Source organism: Cricetulus griseus, chromosome 6 (assembly GCF_003668045.3).
Source record: "Cricetulus griseus strain 17A/GY chromosome 6, alternate assembly CriGri-PICRH-1.0, whole genome shotgun sequence".
In the NCBI taxonomy this organism is placed as follows: domain Eukaryota; kingdom Metazoa; phylum Chordata; class Mammalia; order Rodentia; family Cricetidae; genus Cricetulus; species Cricetulus griseus.
Genome location: NC_048599.1, coordinates 85,155,345 through 85,174,077, shown reverse-complemented (window position 1 = coordinate 85,174,077; position 18,733 = coordinate 85,155,345). Strand labels below are relative to the sequence as shown.

Below are 18,733 nucleotides of genomic sequence, written 5' to 3'. Positions count from 1 at the left end.
GTGAGATGATCATGTGGTTTTTTTTTTTTTTTTCAGTTTGTTTATATGGTGGATTTACATTGATGTATTTTTTCGTGTTGAACCATCCCTGCATCTCTGGGATGAATCCTACTTGGTCATCATAGTGGATAATTTTTCTGATGTGTTCCTGAATTTAGTTTGCCAGTATTTTATTGAATATTTTTGCATCTGTGTTCATGAGGGAAATTGGTCTGTAATTCTCTTTCTTAGTTGTATCTTTGTGTGGTTTGGGTATCAGGGTAACTGTAGCCTCATAAAAAAAAGTTTGGCAATGTTCCTCCTGTTTCTATTGTGTGGAATAACTTGAGGAGTATTGGTATTAGACCTTCTTTGAACATCTGGTAGAATTCTGCACTGAATCCATCTGGGCCTGGGCTTTTTTTTTTTTTTTTTTTTTTTTTTTTTTTTACCTTAGGAGTTTTAGGTGTATTAAGTTGTTTATCTGTTCTTCATTTAATTTTAGTATGTGGTACTTATCTAGGAAATTGTCCACCTCCTTAAAGTTTTCCAATTTTGTGGAGTTCAGATTTTTGAAGTATGATCTGATGATTCTCTAGATTTCCTCAGTGTCTGTTGTTATGTCCCCCTTTTCGTTTGTGATTTGGATGTTCTCTCTGTGTGTTTTGATTAGTCTATTTTGTCAGATTTCTCAAAGAACCAATTCTTTGTCTCATTGATTTTTTGCATTGTTTTCTTTGTTTCTATTTTATTGATTTCAGCCCTTAATTTGACTATTCTTGACATCTACTCCCTCTGGGTAAGTTTGTGTTTTTTTTGTTCTAGTTCTTTCAGGTGTTCTGTTAATTCACCAGTGTGGAGTTTTTCTGGTTTCTTTATGTAGGCTTTTAGTGCTAGAACTTTCCTCTCAGCACTGCTTTCATCGTGTCCTGTAAGTTTGGGTATATTGTGCGGTTATTTTCCTTAAATTTTAGGAAGTCTTTTACTTTATTTTTTTCCTTGACCCAGTGGCGGTTTAGTTGATCATTGTTCAATTTCCATGTGTTTGTGGGCTTTCTGAAGTTAATGTTGCTGTTGAATTCTAACTTTAAGATGTGGTAATCTGATAGAGTACAGGGGTTCATTCCAATTTTTTTGTATCTGTTGAGATTTGCTTTGTTACCGAGTATGTGATCTATTTTTGAGATGGTTCTATGAGGTGCTGAAAAAAGAAAGTATATTCTTTTGTGTTTGGGTGGAATGTTCTAGAGATGTCTGTTAAGTCCATTTGAGTCATAACATCTGTTAGTTTCCTTATTTCTCTGTTAAGCTTCTGTCTGGCAGATCTGTCCAGGGGTGAGAGTGGGGTGAAGTCCCCCACTATTTGTGTGTGGGGCTTGATTTGTGATTTAAGCTTTAGTAATGTTTTTGTTTTGTTTTGTTTTGTTTTTTAAGACAGGGTTTCTCTGTGTAGGTTTGGAGCCTATCCTGGCACTCACTCTGGAGACCAGGCTGGCCTTGAACTCACAGAGATCCACCTGCCTCTGCCTCTGCCTCTGCCTCTGCCTCTGCCTCTGCCTCTGCCTCCCGAGTGCTGGGATTAAAGGTGTGAGCCACCAATGCCTGGCTAGTAATGTTTCTTTTATAAATACAGGATCATTTGTGTTTGGGACATAGATGTTCAGAATGGAGATTTCCTCTTGATGGATTTTTCCTGTGATGAATGTGAAATGCCATTCTTTACCTTTTTTGATTGATTTTAGTTTAAAATCTATTTTGTATATTAGGGTAGCTACACCAGCTTGTTTCTTGGGTCCATTTGATTGGAAAATTTTCCCCAACCCTTTACTCTGTCTGTCTGTGAGGTTGAGGTATGTTTCTTTATGCAGCAGAAGGATGGATTCCATTTTTCGTATGCAGTCTGTTAGCCTGTGTCTTTTTATAGGTGAATTGAGACCATTTATATTAATGGATGTTAATGACCCACGATTGCTACTTCCTGTAGCAATTGTGTGTTCAGTTCTCTTCTTTGGGGTTTTCTGCTGTAAGCTCATCTATTTCCTGTATTCTTGTGGACATAGGTGATTTCCTTGGGTTGGTGTTTTCCTTCTAGTACTTTCCATAGGGCTGGACTTGTGGGTAGGTATTATGGTTAATAACTAATAAGTGGCCCGTAATGGTCAGGATATTTTTAATAGGTAAATGCCAACCGACAGGAAGCCAGAGCAAGCCAAAGCAGCAGGAAAAAGAGAGCTACCATGTGCTTTCCCTCTCCCTTTAAACCTTTTCCATGTCACCCTGATATCACCTTGACCACACCCTTATGGGCGTGGTCTGACACACCTGTAGCCCTTAGGAGGCATGGTTACGGTGTCTCCCTACAGCTAGGTATTGTTTAAATTTGGTTTTATCCCTACAGCTAGGTATTGTTTAAATTTGGTTTTATCATAGAATATATGTTTTCTACATCTATGGTTATTGAATGCTTTGCCAGTAAAGTATTTTGGGCTTTTATCCATGGTTCCTTAGTGCCTGCATAACATCCGACCAGTATCTTCTGGCTTTCATTGTTTCCATTGAGAAGTAAGGTGTAATTCTGTTAGGTTTGCCTTGTTATGTGGCCTTTCTCCTTTGAAGTTCTTAATTTTTTTTTATTTTTATTTATTTATTTATTTATTTTGGTTTGGTTTGGTTTTTCGAGACAGGGTTTCTCTGTGGCTTTGGAGGCTGTCCTGGAACTAGCTCTTGTAGACCAGGCTGGTCTCCAACTCACAGAGATCTGCCTGCCTCTGCCTCCCGAGTGCTGGGATTAAAGGCGTGCACCACCAACGCCCGGCTTTTTCTTTTTCTTTTTCTTTTTTTTTTTTTAAGATTTTATTTATTTATTATGTATACAACATTCTGCTTCCATGTATGTCTACACACCAGAAGAGGGCACCAGATCTCATAACGGATGGTTGTGAGCCATCATGTGGTTGCTGGGAATTGAACTCAGGACCTCTGGAAGAGCAGTCAGTGCTCTTAACCTCTGAGCCATCTCCCCAGCCCCCCGGCTTTTTCTTTATTCTGTATGTTTATTGTTTTGATTATTATGTGGCAAGAGGATTTTTTCTTTCTGTTTTTTTTTTTTTTTTTTTAGTTCAGTCTATTTGGTGTTCTGGACGCCTCTTATATTTTCATAGACATAGAGGAAATAGATTCATCAGTCAAAGAAAATTTTAAATCCAACAAATCCTTAACATAAAATATGTAGGAAATCTGGGACCATAAAAAGACCGAACCTAAGAATAATAGGGATAGAAGAAGTCCAACTCAAAGGCATAGAAAATATGTTTAACAAAATCATAGAAGAAAACTTTCCCATACAAGTTATTCCTAGAATGGGAAGCTTCCAGCTCCCTTCCAGTGTGATTTCTTTATATCTGCATCTGAATACTACTGTGTTTTCAGCCCTAAAGTTTTGCCATCTAATCTAGCTATTAGGGGTAACCAAGAACAATGGCAATTGCCTGTCTTTACTCACCTGTGCAGAGTACCCCAAACTTCTATTATTGTTTGATTGTGTTTTTTGTTTGTGTTTTTGTTTTTTTCAAGACAGGGTTTCTCTGTAGCTTTGGAGGCTGTCCTGGGACTCGCTGTGGAGACCAGGGTAGCCTTGAACTCACAGAGATCTGTTTGCCTCTGCCTCCCCAGTGCTGGGATAAAAGGCGTGCACCACCAACGCTGGGCTTGCTTTTGTTTTTAATTAGCTTACAAAATTGCAAGTTCCCTCCTCCCTCCCACAATATCCTTTGTTTTGATCTTCTTACTCCCTCCTCTCACTATGTAAGTCATCATATCCTCAAACTTGCAGCAATCTCCCTGGCTCTACCTCCCAAATACTGGAATAACAGGCATTTGCCACTACGCCCAACTTCTAAAGAGAAACTTGAAGAGAAAAAAAGGACTAGGAAAAAAAAATCTTTAAATGCCTTATATATATTGATACATATAAGGCTACAGAGTTGTTTTTAATCATTGTGTGTTTAATGTATCTAGGATAACTGATAGGAGTTTAACATAGTATATGCTTTTTTTCCCCCTCAAAGCACCTGTTGAAGATTCTGTTTCCAGCACCACAGAAGCTAAGCCTGATCTGAAGAAGGCTAAAGCTCCAGGAGTTTCCTCCAAAGCAAAGGTGTGTTAACTCTGCACACTTAGATAGTTCTTTTGTCTTAATTTTGTACACTTAGTCAGTCCATTAGGAAAGGTCATTGTATGTATGAAAGAACATTCCTGCTCTTGATAATATGAAATTAATCATTTATAGAAGTTTCTGTGTCTCTGATTGGTTTCATTTTTTTGCTCTACTTGAGATAAAACTTAGGACTTGTAGCTAGAGAAACCCTGTACTTGGTCCTGTGGCCATGGTTTTTTATTAATCAGATCCCAAAACAGTCATTCTGTTTCCACAAGATGTTGTCATGGAGATCTCTGAATATTTGCACTAATGAAAAAGAGTGTGACATTGTAACACACACGTTTAATCATAATACTAGGGTGGCAGAGGTAGTTAGATCTCTATGAGTATGAGGCTAGCCTGGTCTACATGGCAAGATCGTGTCTCAGATACAAAGGAGAAAAAGCATATGCTCTGTCAACCCTGGGAATAATCCTTAGGTTGGTCTGTATTTGAAAATAATCACCTTTCTTCATACCCAGCTTAAATGATTTATTTGTATTATTTTATGTGCATTTGTGTTTTGCTTACATGTATGTCTTTTTGAGTATGTCAGATCCCCTGGAACTGGAGTTACAGATAGTTATGAACTGACACTTGGGTGCTGGGAATTGAACCTGGATTATCTGGAAGAGTATTTAATGCTCTTAACTGCTGAGCCATCTTTCCAGCCCCAGAGTCTGCTGAATTTTTTTTAAAAGCTTACAAAGCACTTTTACATAAATGATTTTTTTTTAGCAAAAAGGTATTTAAAATGAAATTCTGGGAAACTAGAAAAATTAACTTTTGCTACATTTATAATAATTTCAATAATAAGATTCAGATTTTACATTAAGCATATGCACTATTCACCATTTTTCTTCCATTTGATAAAAATATTTTAGTCCTATTATATTTGAAAATTAAGTATTTAAAATATATACAGTGCTGGGTGTTGGTGATGCACATCTTTAATCCCAGCACTCGGGAGGCATAGGCAAGTGGATCTCTGTGAGTTTGAGGCCAGCCTTGTCTACAGAGCAAGTTCCAGGACAACCTTTAAAGCAATACAGAGAAACCCTGTCTCCTCGAAAATCCAAATAAATAAATAAAATATATACAGCAATTTTGTTTAGAAAACGATTTAGTACTTTAGTTACAGCACTGTAGTAGAGCTACACTAAAGAAAGATACATAGAGAAAAATAGAACTTTCTCAACTAAGTGATATGAGCTGTACAAGTGCTATTCATTCAAATGACATTAGTATGAAATATATAAATATATAAATAGCCTTGAAGAGACAGGAGGTGGTGGTACATGCCTTTAAGCCCAGCACTCAGAAGGCTGAGACAGGCAGATCCCTGAGTTTGAGACCAGCCTAGTCTACAGAGCTAGGGTTATACAGAGAAACCCTCTCTTGAAAAACCAAAACAAAGATCTAAAGGTATTGAAGATTTCAAGGAAGAAAACTAAAAATTGTCTGAGACCCAGACTAATTGGAGTTAATAGCAATTTTTCCAAATATATATATAAGTATCATTCTAACTCAATAACTAACAAAGACTCACATAATTTACAACATTTATAGTATACATATGTATTCAGAGTCTAGAGCTGAGGTGGGAGGATTGCAGGTTAAAGACTAGCCTGGTCTACATGGTAGGACTTTGTCTCATTCAAAAGCATATTACGTGAAAGATTCATGACTCATCATTTTCTTTCATGTTGGAATATATTGTAGAGTGAGTTTTCTGGCTCCTGTAATGTTCTCTCCTGTAATGCAACAGCATATGTTCATCAGAAGTGGTCTACCTAATCGATATTCCCTTAACTCTGGTTGTAGAGTGCACAAGGGAAGAAAGTGCCAAGCAAAGCCACCTTAAAGGAAGATGATGACAAATCTGGCCCTATTTTTATTGTTGTTCCAAATGGAAAGGAGCAAAGGATGAGAGATGAGAAAGGATTAAAGGTAAGGAAGTAATAAGAATCTTTGGGAATTTTTGCTTGTTTTTATCTTGTTAATCAAGGACTTAGCCTGCTAAGACAGGAAAATTACTGTGAATCCATGGCCAGCCTGCTCTCTGTATTCAGTGCCAGGTCAGTCACTACTAAATGGCAAGACCCTGTCTCAAAAAAAAAAAAAAAAAGGATGAAAGAAAGAAAGAAGAAAAACAAAAACAGGCTAAAGAGCAAAAAAGCATCAAATTAGTTGGGTCCTTCAGCTAGCTGTGCCAGGTGACTATCTCAACTTTGTATCAGTTGAACTATTCACTGCCTTCCTGTTTTTCCCCTCAGGTGCTAAAGTGGAATTTTACTACTCCACGTGATGAATACATTGAACAGCTGAAGACTCAAATGTCTAGCTGTGTGGCTAAGTGGTTACAAGATGAAATGTTTCACTCAGACTTCCAGCATCATAATAAAGCCCTGGCTGTCATGGTTGATGTAAGTCTTCAAATAGATAAATATCTATATGTCTTGGGAATATGGAAATATGGAGTACTGTGAAATGGTCAAGTTTGAAAACCTTGAGGAAGGATGTACAGTGTTTTCTGTAGAGCTGTCTCATTTGATAAAATAAATGATGTTGTATTTGGGGGGTCCTATTAAAGCTCTAAAAATCTTAGATTTTCTTTGGGGCACCAGAACAATTTAAGAAATATGGCTCTAATAGAATTTAAATTTGCATACAAAATTAACTGTGGGGTTTTTATTTTTATCTTAAGCACTTGGAGAGTGAAAAAGAAGGTGTCATTGGTTGCCTGGATCTTATCTTAAAATGGCTTACCCTCCGGTTTTTCGACACCAATACAAGCGTTCTAATGAAAGCACTGGAATATTTAAAATTGCTCTTTACTCTGCTGAGTGAGGAAGAATATCATCTCACTGAGAACGAAGCATCTTCCTTTATCCCCTATCTCATCCTCAAGGTAATGTGTTCTTACCCTGGAGACTTCTTGAGTTCTGAGCTAACTTTAGTTTTTACACTTTTATTCTCTCATTTATGGTATGGTGGTGCTTCCTTTCAATTCACCTTCAAGACCCTTTCAAAATACAGTAATGCATGAAATAACCATCACACTCAGAAAGGTTATCATTTTTTGTTGACCAGGTTGGAGAACCAAAGGATGTCATTCGTAAAGATGTCCGTGCCATCCTGAACCGGATGTGCCTTGTCTACCCAGCCAGCAAGATGTTCCCCTTCATCATGGAAGGAACCAAATCCAAAAACTCTAAGCAGAGAGCAGGTGAAGCAAAGTATCTCTGTCTGTCCAGCTGTCTTTCTAGAGTTGCTGAGGGCTGTGCTCAGAGCCTCATACTTGCTAGACAAGTACCTTACACTGGACTTTATATCTCTAGTCCCCAAAATTAAAGTTAAGGTACAAGTCTTTGCATAAGTGAGTCTCAACAGTCATTCATAAATGAGCAATAAAATTTCTTCATTGTCTGTGTCATTGATTCCAACTTTCCTACTCAAACTGTGAGAGTGATGAGTTGCACACTGGTGGAGCCAAAGTATCAGGTGATACAGGCACCACTCAGTACCACCCTGGTGACAAAATCAGGTGCACAGGGGCCATCTGACTCACAGGCATACACTGTTATAAACACTTACAACACCATTGTTTCACTGGTATATGACAGTGTAAAAGGGAAAAAAATCTAGAAAAGGCCAGAATAAGATTTTAGCACTTCAGCTGGGCATTGGTGGCACACGCCTTTAATCCCAGCACTCGGGAGGTAGAGGCAGGTGCATCTCTTTGAGTTCGAGGCCAGCCTGGTCTACAGAGCAAGTGCCAGGAAAACCTCCAAAGCAATACAGAGAAACCCTGTCTAGGAAAAAACAAAAAACAAACAAACAAACAAAAAAATAGATTTTAGCACTTCGTGTGTCTCCAAGAACAGTTTGTAGAAGCCACTTTACCAAACATTCTTAGGTCTCATTAATCTACTTTTTTCCTCTGTAGAATGCCTGGAAGAGCTAGGTTGCCTAGTTGAGTCTTATGGTATGAATGTTTGTCAGCCAACACCAGGAAAAGCCTTAAAGGAGATAGCTATTCACATAGGAGACCGAGACAATGCTGTACGGAATGCTGCCCTTAACACCATCGTAACGGTGTACAATGTACATGGAGATCAAGTCTTCAAACTGATTGGAAATGTGAGTGGCATTTCTATGTTCCTTGTCAGTATGCTGTGAAAAGTATTCCAAGATTTGTTAGTTGTTAGGTTTCCTTCCATCTCAACTCTACCTGAATTTCATCAGTTGTAAACTTAGCCTCTCAAGATGTCCTAGAATCCAGGTATATTTGGGTACTTTTCATTTGATGTTGGATATTTCTGCTGGGCTTAACTGAAAATCATCTCTTTTTTTAGATTTACAGGGCTTTGTTTAATATATGAGAGCTGTTTTTGAATCAAGAAGTCTCAGCTAGCATGGGTTTGAAATTCTGTATGGCAGTCTGTGGTTTTGTTGTTGTTTTGCACTTTGATTGTAATTAAGAAGTCTGCTCTTAGGAACAATGTTGGCTAAGGGATAAAGAGTCTCAAGTTATGCCTGGCATTGGTGGCAAACGCCTTTAATCCCAACATTTGGGAGTCAGAGGCAGGCGTATCTCTATGAGTTCGAGACAAGCCTGGTCTACAAAAGCTAGTTCCAGCACAGCCTCCAAAGCCACAGAGAAACCCTGTCTCAAAAAACCAAAAGAAAGGTCTCAAGTTTCAGCCATATGCTGCTGCTTTCCAAGCACATTAGTTCACCTCTTGACTCCTTGCTTCCTTTGAATCAGTTGTTATTGTGGCTTAACCTCAGTCTTTATTCTTGTAACTCTGTAGTAGCACTATTTTACACTGTACTTAAATCAGTGTCTTTTCATTAGCTAATGAAATACCATGACCAGTGAAGGACAAAACAGGTAGAAGTTTTACAAATAATTAAAAGTGAAAAGTCTTGCCCATAGACTGTTTTGTTTTAAGATTTACCTTTATTGGGGGCTGGAGAGATGTCCCAGCGGTTAAGAGCATTGGCTGTTCTTCCAGAGGACCTGAGTTCAATTCCCAGCAACCACAGGGTGGCTCACAACCATCTATAATGAGATCTGGTACCCTCTTCTGGCCTGCGGGCATACAGACAGATGCTGTGTACATAATAAATAAATATAAAAAAATGTTTTTAAAAAAGATTTATATTATGTATACAACATTTTGCCTCTATGTATGTCTGCATACCAGAAGAGAGCACCAGATCTCGTTATAAATGACTGTTAGCTACCATGTGGTTGCTGGGAATTGAATTCAGGACCTCCGGAAGAGCTGTCAGTGCTCTTAACCTTTGAGCCATCTCTCCAGCCCAGATAGTTTTTTGGGTAGCAACAAAACAAAGGAACCTCATTAATTGTTTATGGTTTTTTGTTTGTTTAAGATAGTTTGATGTCTCAAACTCACAACATAGCCATAGTTTGGCCAGTCTCAATCTTACAACATAGCCAATGAATACCTTGAAATTTTTTATTTCTTTAGTGACAGGATCTCTCTGTGTGGTAGTCCTTGAGCTCAGTATTTTGACCAGCCTGACCTAGAACTCTTCTGTCACCTTCTACCCACAGTGCTGGGATTAAAGGCTATCCATGCCTAGCCTAAGACCTCGAACTGCTGATTCTGCCTCTATGTCCTGAGTGCTAGAATTACTAGTGAGCCACTATGTTCAATTTTATAGGATTCTGTATGTCAAACCAAGGCTTTGTGAATGCTAAGTAAGCTTACTACCAACTGAGCAACCATCACTACACTAACTTTTTAGCATTTTGGTTATAATTTTTAACATTTCCTTTTGTGTCCTTTTCTTTGATGTGTTGTTATTATAACTATGCAGATATTAATGATAGTTCACTTAATAATATAGTGATTTGAAGGCTAGCAAGGTAATTCAGGGGGTAAACCCTGAATACATAAGTTTGATCCCTGAAACCAACATAATGGAAGGGAAGACTCAGCTCCAACAAGTTCTCCTATAACCTTTATATAAGTGCTGTAGTGCTTGTGTGAGTGCATACACACAAAGCACACACATACCAAATGAATAAATAAATGCAAAGAAACAGTTTTTAGGAATAATGTAGTAGTAAGCCAGGCAGTCGTGGCTCACCTCTTTAATCACAGCACTCTTGAAAAGGATCTTGGTTTGGTTTCCAGCACCCAATGGTGGCCCCCAATCATGTAACTTCAGTTTTGTTTTGTTGCTTTGCTTTGCTTTGCTTTGCTTTTTGATTTTTGTTTTCAAGACAGGGTTTCTTTGTTTATTAGCCTTAACTGTCCTGGAACTTGCTTTGTAGACCAAGCTGGCCTCATACTCTGAAACCCTCCTGCCTCTGCCTCCCAAGTGTACCACTGTGCCCAGCTATAATTCCAATTCTAGAGGATCCAAGCCCAGATCTGGCCTCTGGACACCAGGTACACATGTGGTACTCATAGGTGTATGCGGGACACTTATACATATAAAAAGATAAAAATCTGCCGGGGAATGGTGGCTGGTGGCATGTGCCTTTAATCTCAGCACTTGGGACATAGGCAGGCAGATATCTGTGAATTCAAGGACAACCTAGTCTCTAGACTGAGTTCCAGGACAGCCAAGGCTACACAAACAAACTCTGTCTTGAAACAGCCCCCCAAAATAAATAAATAAATAAAAGTCTTAAAAACAAGCAAGACCTGGCTGGGTTTGGGATTAAATCCATCTTAATGAATTATGAGGAAACTGTTCATAAAAGAACATTGACACATAGTTGAGCTTCAGTTCCCAAGAATAGTGAAGAAGCTGTCTATGCAAAGGGCCAGCCTGCTAAGTGTTAGGACCCCAAGCAAAGTGAAGAAGTTGAGAAGTAGCATTCAGAGTGAGGAGTCACAGCCAAGCCTGGAGACAGAAATAGGAGACTTGTTATATATAGACTGGTTAAATAACAAATACAAAGAAAATGGAAGTGACATTTCTTACAATTAGAGAAGGGAGCCTGTTGTCGTGGCACAGTCCTTTCATCCCAGCACTTGGCAGGCAGAGACAGGCAGGATCTCTTGAGTTTGAAGCCAGCCCTGTGTACAGATCAAGTCCCAGGACCGCAGAGTAGCCATGTCTTGGGGAGGGAGGATGACGACGGGACAAGCAAAAACAATCCAGTACTTCCTGTTAACCCCCCTTTGGGTTTTCGGAGGAAGGGTTTCTCTATGTAGCCTTGGCTGTCCTGAAACTCTCTGTGAAAACTGGGCTGGCCTTGAACTCAGGGAGATCTGCCTGCCAATGCTGGGATTAAAAGCTTGTTCTTGAATACCAGGCTTGCAGTGAATAATTCTGGAGTCCTCCAACTAGGACTGTGTTTTAGTAAGTGGGTGTGCTAATAGTTTGAACTTTCACAGCTTTCAGAGAAGGACATGAGCATGCTTGAGGAGAGAATAAAGCGGTCAGCAAAGAGACCCTCTACTGTACCAGTGAAACAGGCTGAAGAGAAACCTCAGCGCACACAGAATATAAACTCCAATGCCAACGTGCTACGCAAGGGACCAGCTGAAGACATGTCCTCCAAACTTAAGTATGTGAATATAGTTAGTTGTCTGCTCTATGGACTTAGCTTTGTGTGCTCAGAGCTTGTCCTGTAACATAATCTTGAGTTTATGTCATTGTCATGCATGACAGAGTGTCTGATTAAATGTCTTATAAGCAAATGTTTAATCTTTCATTCTTCATTGTCTTTGTCTTTGTCTCAAAACCACTTCTAAATGGTCTTGTGCCTTCTTTCACTGCTTTTCCGTGGACAGAATTATGTATCGAACTTATAGGATGTAAGTACTGCCTGCTAATTTCTCATTAGCAGGGCTCTTATATCTTTCTAACTTCTGACATGGATTCATCCCCTCTGGAGAGTGACTAGCTTTTACAACAAGGCAACAGAAGGTGGCCATAAATATCAGGCCTCCCATGAAAGTCTTCCTTATATTTGGTTGTGCTCAGGTTCCTGTTTTGTGTTATTGTTATTTTGGTTCTTTGAAACAGGGTCTCTCTTTGTAGTTCTGGCTGTCTTAGAACTCACTTGATAGACCAGGCTTGCCTAGAAATCACATTAATCCACCTGCCTATGCTTTCCAGAGGGCATGCACCACCATGCCTAGCTCAGGTTCTTGAGATAAGGCTTAATAAGATGCATGCATCCCAGAATTGGCTTAAAGGACTCAAAATACTGCCTTCTAAACAAGACAGCACTATTTTGTGCTGTGCTACAAGTATATTTTTAACCAATTTGAATTTGGAAATTTTGTATAACTTTACAATACTGACCCTGTGGTGAGAGTGCATGCGTTAATCTCAGGACTTTGGGAGGCAGAGGCAGGCAGATTTCTGTGAGTTTGAGGCCAGCCTGGTCTACAGAAAGTTCCAGGATAGACTCCAAAGCTACACAGAGAAGCCCAGTCTTGAAAAACTGAAAAACAAAACAAAACAAAAAAACTTTACCCTGTCCTATTAAGTGTAACTTCTTTCGAAAGTAATGGCTATCTTTCAGAGTATAAAATATACTGAAAACTGCTTAAGATGCTTATGATTAGTACTTAAACACTGGTTAATTTCATGGAGAGGGTAGGGAACACCCAGTCTACATTATTGTTAATACTTTGGCTCATAGTAGTGGGTTTTGAATCTGCATAACTATTTTCTTCCTTAAGTGGAATAGAAGTACAAGGTTTGTCAGTCTTAGCAAATTAGAGATAATACACTTAGCCAGTAATGTAAGCACAAATTAAAGTTACCTGCTTTCTTAGGATAATCCTGAACCAGTGTTGTTACTTCAGACACTTTCTTACACTCAAGAACTTAAATCCTTAAGAGGGGCTGAAACCAGAAGTTGAACATCTGTCTTGAAGCTTTGAGGCTGCTAGCAGTGCTAATAGTATCCTTTGTTAAGAAATCCCTCTTAGTTCAGGAGCCTCTTTTTGCTTCCTTTAGCCAAGCTCGAAGCATGAGTGGGCATCCAGAAGCATCGCAGATGGTTCGCCGAGAATTCCAGCTGGATTTAGATGAGATTGAAAATGACAATGGTACAGTCCGATGTGAAATGCCAGAACTTGTCCAGCACAAACTTGATGACATTTTTGAACCCGTCCTTATTCCTGAACCTAAGTAAGTTTGACCTTCATTTACATATAAACAGCTGATGACCATTAGGGCACATCCCTGAAAAGAACCCACTGTGGACATATGCCCTTAAGACTTCCTAGAATTGATTACTACCTGACTGGTAGTGACATTTTTACTAAAATCTGGATCTTGTAGGAAATTGCATAATTCCCACTCATTGAAATGTCTTGTAATACGAATTGAATTTTTCCTTTTGATCTGCTGTCTAGGATCCGGGCTGTTTCTCCACATTTTGATGATATGCACAGTAATACTGCATCCACTATCAATTTCATTATCTCCCAAGTAGCCAGTGGTGACATCAACACAAGTATCCAAGCTCTGACACAGGTAATGGGAATACTTCCCATAGTAGTGATTCCATTGATGGATGACGAGACTTATAAGAATAATGAATTGCACACTAGTGGAGTCACAGTGCTGAACCATACAGGCAGTGTTCAGTATTTTCTTGATTTTTTTTTTTTTTTAAGGACACAGGGCCACTTAGTTTTCATTTGCATCAGATTCCCCTGGAACTGGAGTTACAAACAGTAGTAAGCTACCATGTGCGTCCTGGGAATCACACCCAGGTTCTCTAGAAAAGTAACTAATGCTCTTAATTCTGAGCCATTTCTTCAGACCCTCAGAAGCTGTATATATTTTTTAAATCATTTTCTCTACCTAACAGTTCAGCTTTAAAGGTGTAGGTAAGGAAGAGCTAGGTTTGCATCCACTGTGGTGACAATGGGTGTGAGTGGGGAACTATGTTAGCTCAGAGTAAGGAGGTAAAACCAGAAAAGGAAAGGGCTGGAGGCAGAATTAGGAGATTGGTTATATACAGGCTGGTTAAGTAAAAACTACAAAGAAAATGGGAGTGACATTTCTTACAATTAGAGAAGGGAGCCCGTGGTGGTGGCACATTCCTTTAATCCCACACTTGGAAGGCGGAAGCAGGTAGATCTCTGAATGTGAGTCCTGCCCTTTCTACAAATCATGTCCCAGGATAGACAGGACTGTTACACAGAGAAACCGTATCCTGAAGGAAAAAAAAAAATGTGACGGGAACTACAAATATATAGCAAAATAAAATGAGCTCTACATATTTCAACAGTATGTATACCAAAGTGTTAGTGAATGACATTAAAAATATACTGTTTATATGATTCAGAATTAGAAAGATACCAGTTATCTAGTACACACATTAAATGTATTTCTTATTTGTTAGTTTGTTTTTTATATTTGGCTTTTTGAGACAGGGCTCTCTCTGTTAGTCAGGGCTCTACCCTGACTAACCTGGAGCTTGAGCTGTAGACCATTCTAGTCTTGAACTCACAGACATCTACCTGCCTCTACCTTCCTAGTGCTGGGATTAAAGGTATATACCACCATTGCCCAGCCAATTATAGTGTATTTCTACTCCAAATCACAACAGTCTAAAATTTGAGAAACTGAGAGACAGTTATAGCACATGTGCAGAAGTCAGAGGACTTTTTATGAGAGTTACTTCTCATAGGACCCAAATGGGTCCTATGAGAACAATGATCTAATCCAACTACTTTGTAATGTAATAAGAATGCTGGAGATGGGGCTGGAGAGATGGCTCAGTGGTTAAAAGCACTGGCTGCTCTTCCAGAGAATCTGGGTTCAACTCTCAGGTCCCACATGGCAGCTTACAACTGTCTATAACTCCAGTTCCAGGGTACCCAACACTCTCACATAGGCATACATGAAATAAAAGCCGGGTGTTGGTGACTCACGCCTTTAATCCCAGCACTGGGGAGGCAGAGGCAGGTGGATCTCTGTGAGTTTGAGGCCAGCCTGTTCTACAGAGCAAGTTCCAGGACAGGCTCCAAAACAATACAGAGAAACCCTGTCTCAGGGTGAGATGGGGGGATTTAAAAAAAAAAAAAAGAATGCTGGAGACTCATAGTAATGGAAGTGAGACAGATAAATTTTCTGTTCTACATAAAATGACCATTGCCTGTAGTCCCAGTACTCCGTAGGTGGAGGCAAGAGGATCAGAAGTTAAACACTGTTCTTGACTACCTGGCAAATTTGTAGCCAGCCTGGGCTACAAGAGACTGTCTCATCAAAAGGGGGGAAAAAGGATGGGCGGTGATGGTGCACGCCTTTCCCAGCACTCAGGAGGCAGAGGCAAGTAGATCTCTTAGCTGAAGGCCAGCCTGGTCTATATTTGAATTCTAGTACAGTCATGTAGAGAGACCCTGTCTCAAAAAAAAAAAAAACAACAAAAACAAAACAAAAAGCAAAAAAAAAAAGGATAAGATAAAATTGAAGGTTGGTACACCTTTAATCCCGGCACTTGGGAAGCAGAGATCTGGTCTACAGAGGGACTTCAAGGACAGTCAGTGCTGTTACACAAAGAAACCTTGTTTTATAAAACAAAACAAGAAATTGAGACATGAGTTGTTACTGCAGTTTTGTTTGAGACAGACAGGGTCTGTGGCTGTTCTGAAACTAGCCATGTGGACCTTGAACTCGGATCCAAATACCTCTGTCCCTGCATACTGGTATTAAATGCATGTACCGCCATGCCAGGTGCATTTTAATGCATTTGTAAAGTACTGTATGGAGTGAAAGTGTGGCTCATTGGTAGTGTACATGCTTGACATGTGCAAGGCCCTCATTTCAGTCTCCACCAAACGCAAACAGTGTGAATCCTCTAAGAAATGACAGTCTCACCCAGGAATAAAATTACAAACAAATAAGGATATATATACACAAAGATTTTAATTTGTTTATTGTAATATACAGTAGATAAATGTATAAACTGGAAACATTGGAACTTCATCAGTAAAGGAATGATTGAACATTTTGGTAAACTTATAAGCTCTTCTACTGGATTTTTTTTTTTTTTTTTTAATCTTAGTACTTCTCAGCTTCTGGTTGCAATCCTCCACAGGGATTGCATATTAGATATTTATATTCCAATATATAACAGCAAAATTACAGTTATGAAGTAGCAAATAATTTTATGGTTGGGGAACATCACAACATAGGGAACTATATTAAAGGGTTACAGCATTAGGAAAGTTGAGAACCACTTGGTTTTTTGTTTTTTTTTTTTTTGGTTTTGTTTTGTTTTTTTGAGATGAGGTTTCTCAGTGTTACTCTGGCTCTCCTGGAACTTAACTGTAGACCAGGCTGACCTTGAACTCAGAGATCCACCTGCCTCTGCCTCCAAAGTGCAAGGATTAAAGGTGTGTGCCACAGTTTTAAGGTATTTTTCTTTTTTATGTGTGTGTATGAGTGTTTTGCCTGCACTTATGCATGAGCATATGTGTATGTCTGATTGGTGCCTACAGAATCCTGAAGAGGGCATTAGATTTCTTGGAAATGGAGTTAGAGGTATTTCTGAGGTTCCATAGGAATGTGGGAACCAAACTCCAGTCCTTTGCAAGAACAGCAAGTGCTATTAACTGCTGAGGCCAGATATCTCTCCAGCTTCTTGTTCTGCTTTCAAAAAGAGAGTTGTTTGTTCCTTTGAGTTTAGAAATTTTCATAATTTTCCCACTTGGAAAGTTAGATGCAAGGCAAGGGGTGGTATCAAACACCTTTAATCCCAGCACCATGACAGAGGCATGTGGACATGGTCTACATAGTGAGTTCTAGGATAGCCAGATCAAATAGTGAGGCCCTGTCTCAAAAAAAAAGGAAAAGAAAGCTAGCTGCATAAAAATATATATAACCTTTGTATAGCAAATGTGCCCCCCAAGCCTCTATATATACTACACTATAATTATTTACATAATAATTATAGAAAATATAAGACTATATATAAATGTGTAAGGATGTATGTCCACCTATTAATGATAGTTAATTTTTATAAAAGAGGGAAAATAATCTTCCCTGAAAATGCAGTATTTTTTTATGGTGATATGGAAATATTAAACTGCCCTACTGAAGAATGTGTTTATGAAGTAGGCATACATGAAGAGATCAATGAAAGTAAGGCCAGGACTGGAGAGATGGCTCAGACATTAAGAGCACTGACTGCTCTTCCAGAGGTCCTGAGTTCAATTCCCAGCAACCACATGATGGCTCACAACCATCCGTTATGAGGTCTGGTGCCCTCTTCTGGTGTGCAGATATATATGGAAGCAGAATGTTGTATACATAATAAATAAAATCTTTAAAAAAAAAAAAAAAGAAAGAAAGAAAGGCCAATACCAGAAGGCATCATTCACCTTGCATTGTATGTAAGTGGTGCTCCATTGGAGTTAAACAGCACAGCAATCCTACTAAAAATGTTTACTGAAGACCAACATATAGTATGTGTGTCTCAGCATGATTTATGCAATTATAAAAATCTGCTTTATATGCCTAACATACACAAGGCCCTGGGAAGATACTTTTATATTTGTATATAAGAGATAAGTGTTTTCCATCACCACAACCAGTGTACTAAACTAGGAAAAACACTGGGCTTGAGAAAACTGAGCTTTAGGTTTAGACTGAGTAAATAATCTGAGCTCTCTAAGCCTCATCTGGTAAATGGGATCTTTTGCTTGTTACTTTCTTTCCTTTTTTTGTTGTTAATATTGTTTTGTTTTTAAACTTTGTTTGACAATATTGCAGATCAAACTCCAAGACCATAAGGTGCGCTTGTTTTGGGGTCTTGTTTTTGTTTGTTTGAAGGCAGATTCTCACTCTGTAGCTCAGAATGTCCTAGAACATGGCTTTGTGTCCTAGACTGAATTCAAATATAAAATCCTCTTGCTTCCTCAGCCTTCAAAGTGACTAGATTACAGATGTATGCCACTACTCTTGATTATTTTTTAATGGAAGGTCTAATATTAAGGCTGTCTAAAAAGTACCAAAAAATTCTTTTTAATAAGTTGAACATTTAAGCATAGGGCTTATTCCCTGAACTAGACAGTAAACCTCTTAGAATAGAGTCTCTGACTAATGCTAAGTTGCTCAGTAGATATACATTGAATAGTTGAATTCCTAAGGACTAGTTATTTATAACGTTAGACAAAGTAAGTGCTTTGCTAATGAACTTTTCCTTAGAAACATGTCTTACAATGTCTTTCTGCCACTCATAAAGCTTGGAAACTACAGCTTGGAATTTTTGTTATCAGATTGATGAGGTCCTCAGGCAGGAAGACAAAGCTGAAGCTATGTCTGGCCACATTGATCAGTTTCTGATTGCAACCTTCATGCAGCTAAGACTCATCTACAGTACACATATGGCAGATGAGAAGTTGGACAAGGATGAAATCATCAAGTTGTATAGCTGTATCATTGGCAACATGATTTCGGTAAGACATTTCTGAAGAACTGGAATTTCTCTTAGCACCATCAATCCACCTGGGTTCTCAAGCTAGAGTCATTGCTGATGTTCAAGTGCGACCTGTGTCACTTGAGTCATGTAGCTAGTTGTTCACTTTT

General features: G+C 38.9%; 1 protein-coding gene and 1 non-coding gene across 5 annotated transcripts in view; both read left to right on the top strand.

Annotated features, from left to right (window-relative positions):
* Window positions 1–18,733, top strand: part of Ckap5 (cytoskeleton associated protein 5) — a 104,238-nt gene that overhangs the window by 76,372 nt on the left and 9,133 nt on the right. For all 4 annotated transcript variants that reach the window (XM_027422520.2, XM_027422521.2, XM_035446043.1 and 1 more), the window contains exons 27-36: window positions 4,047–4,135; window positions 6,002–6,127; window positions 6,454–6,603; window positions 6,885–7,088; window positions 7,271–7,406; window positions 8,127–8,320; window positions 11,566–11,738; window positions 13,145–13,318; window positions 13,546–13,666; window positions 18,424–18,603. In XM_027422520.2, coding sequence (XP_027278321.1) covers window positions 4,047–4,135; window positions 6,002–6,127; window positions 6,454–6,603; window positions 6,885–7,088; window positions 7,271–7,406; window positions 8,127–8,320; window positions 11,566–11,738; window positions 13,145–13,318; window positions 13,546–13,666; window positions 18,424–18,603 — 1,547 coding nt within the window. The remainder of the gene's footprint in view (window positions 1–4,046; window positions 4,136–6,001; window positions 6,128–6,453; window positions 6,604–6,884; window positions 7,089–7,270; window positions 7,407–8,126; window positions 8,321–11,565; window positions 11,739–13,144; window positions 13,319–13,545; window positions 13,667–18,423; window positions 18,604–18,733) is intronic.
* LOC113832844 lies at window positions 7,639–7,749 on the top strand. The gene has a single exon (XR_003486643.1). It is a non-coding gene; the product is annotated as a small nucleolar RNA SNORD67 (small nucleolar RNA).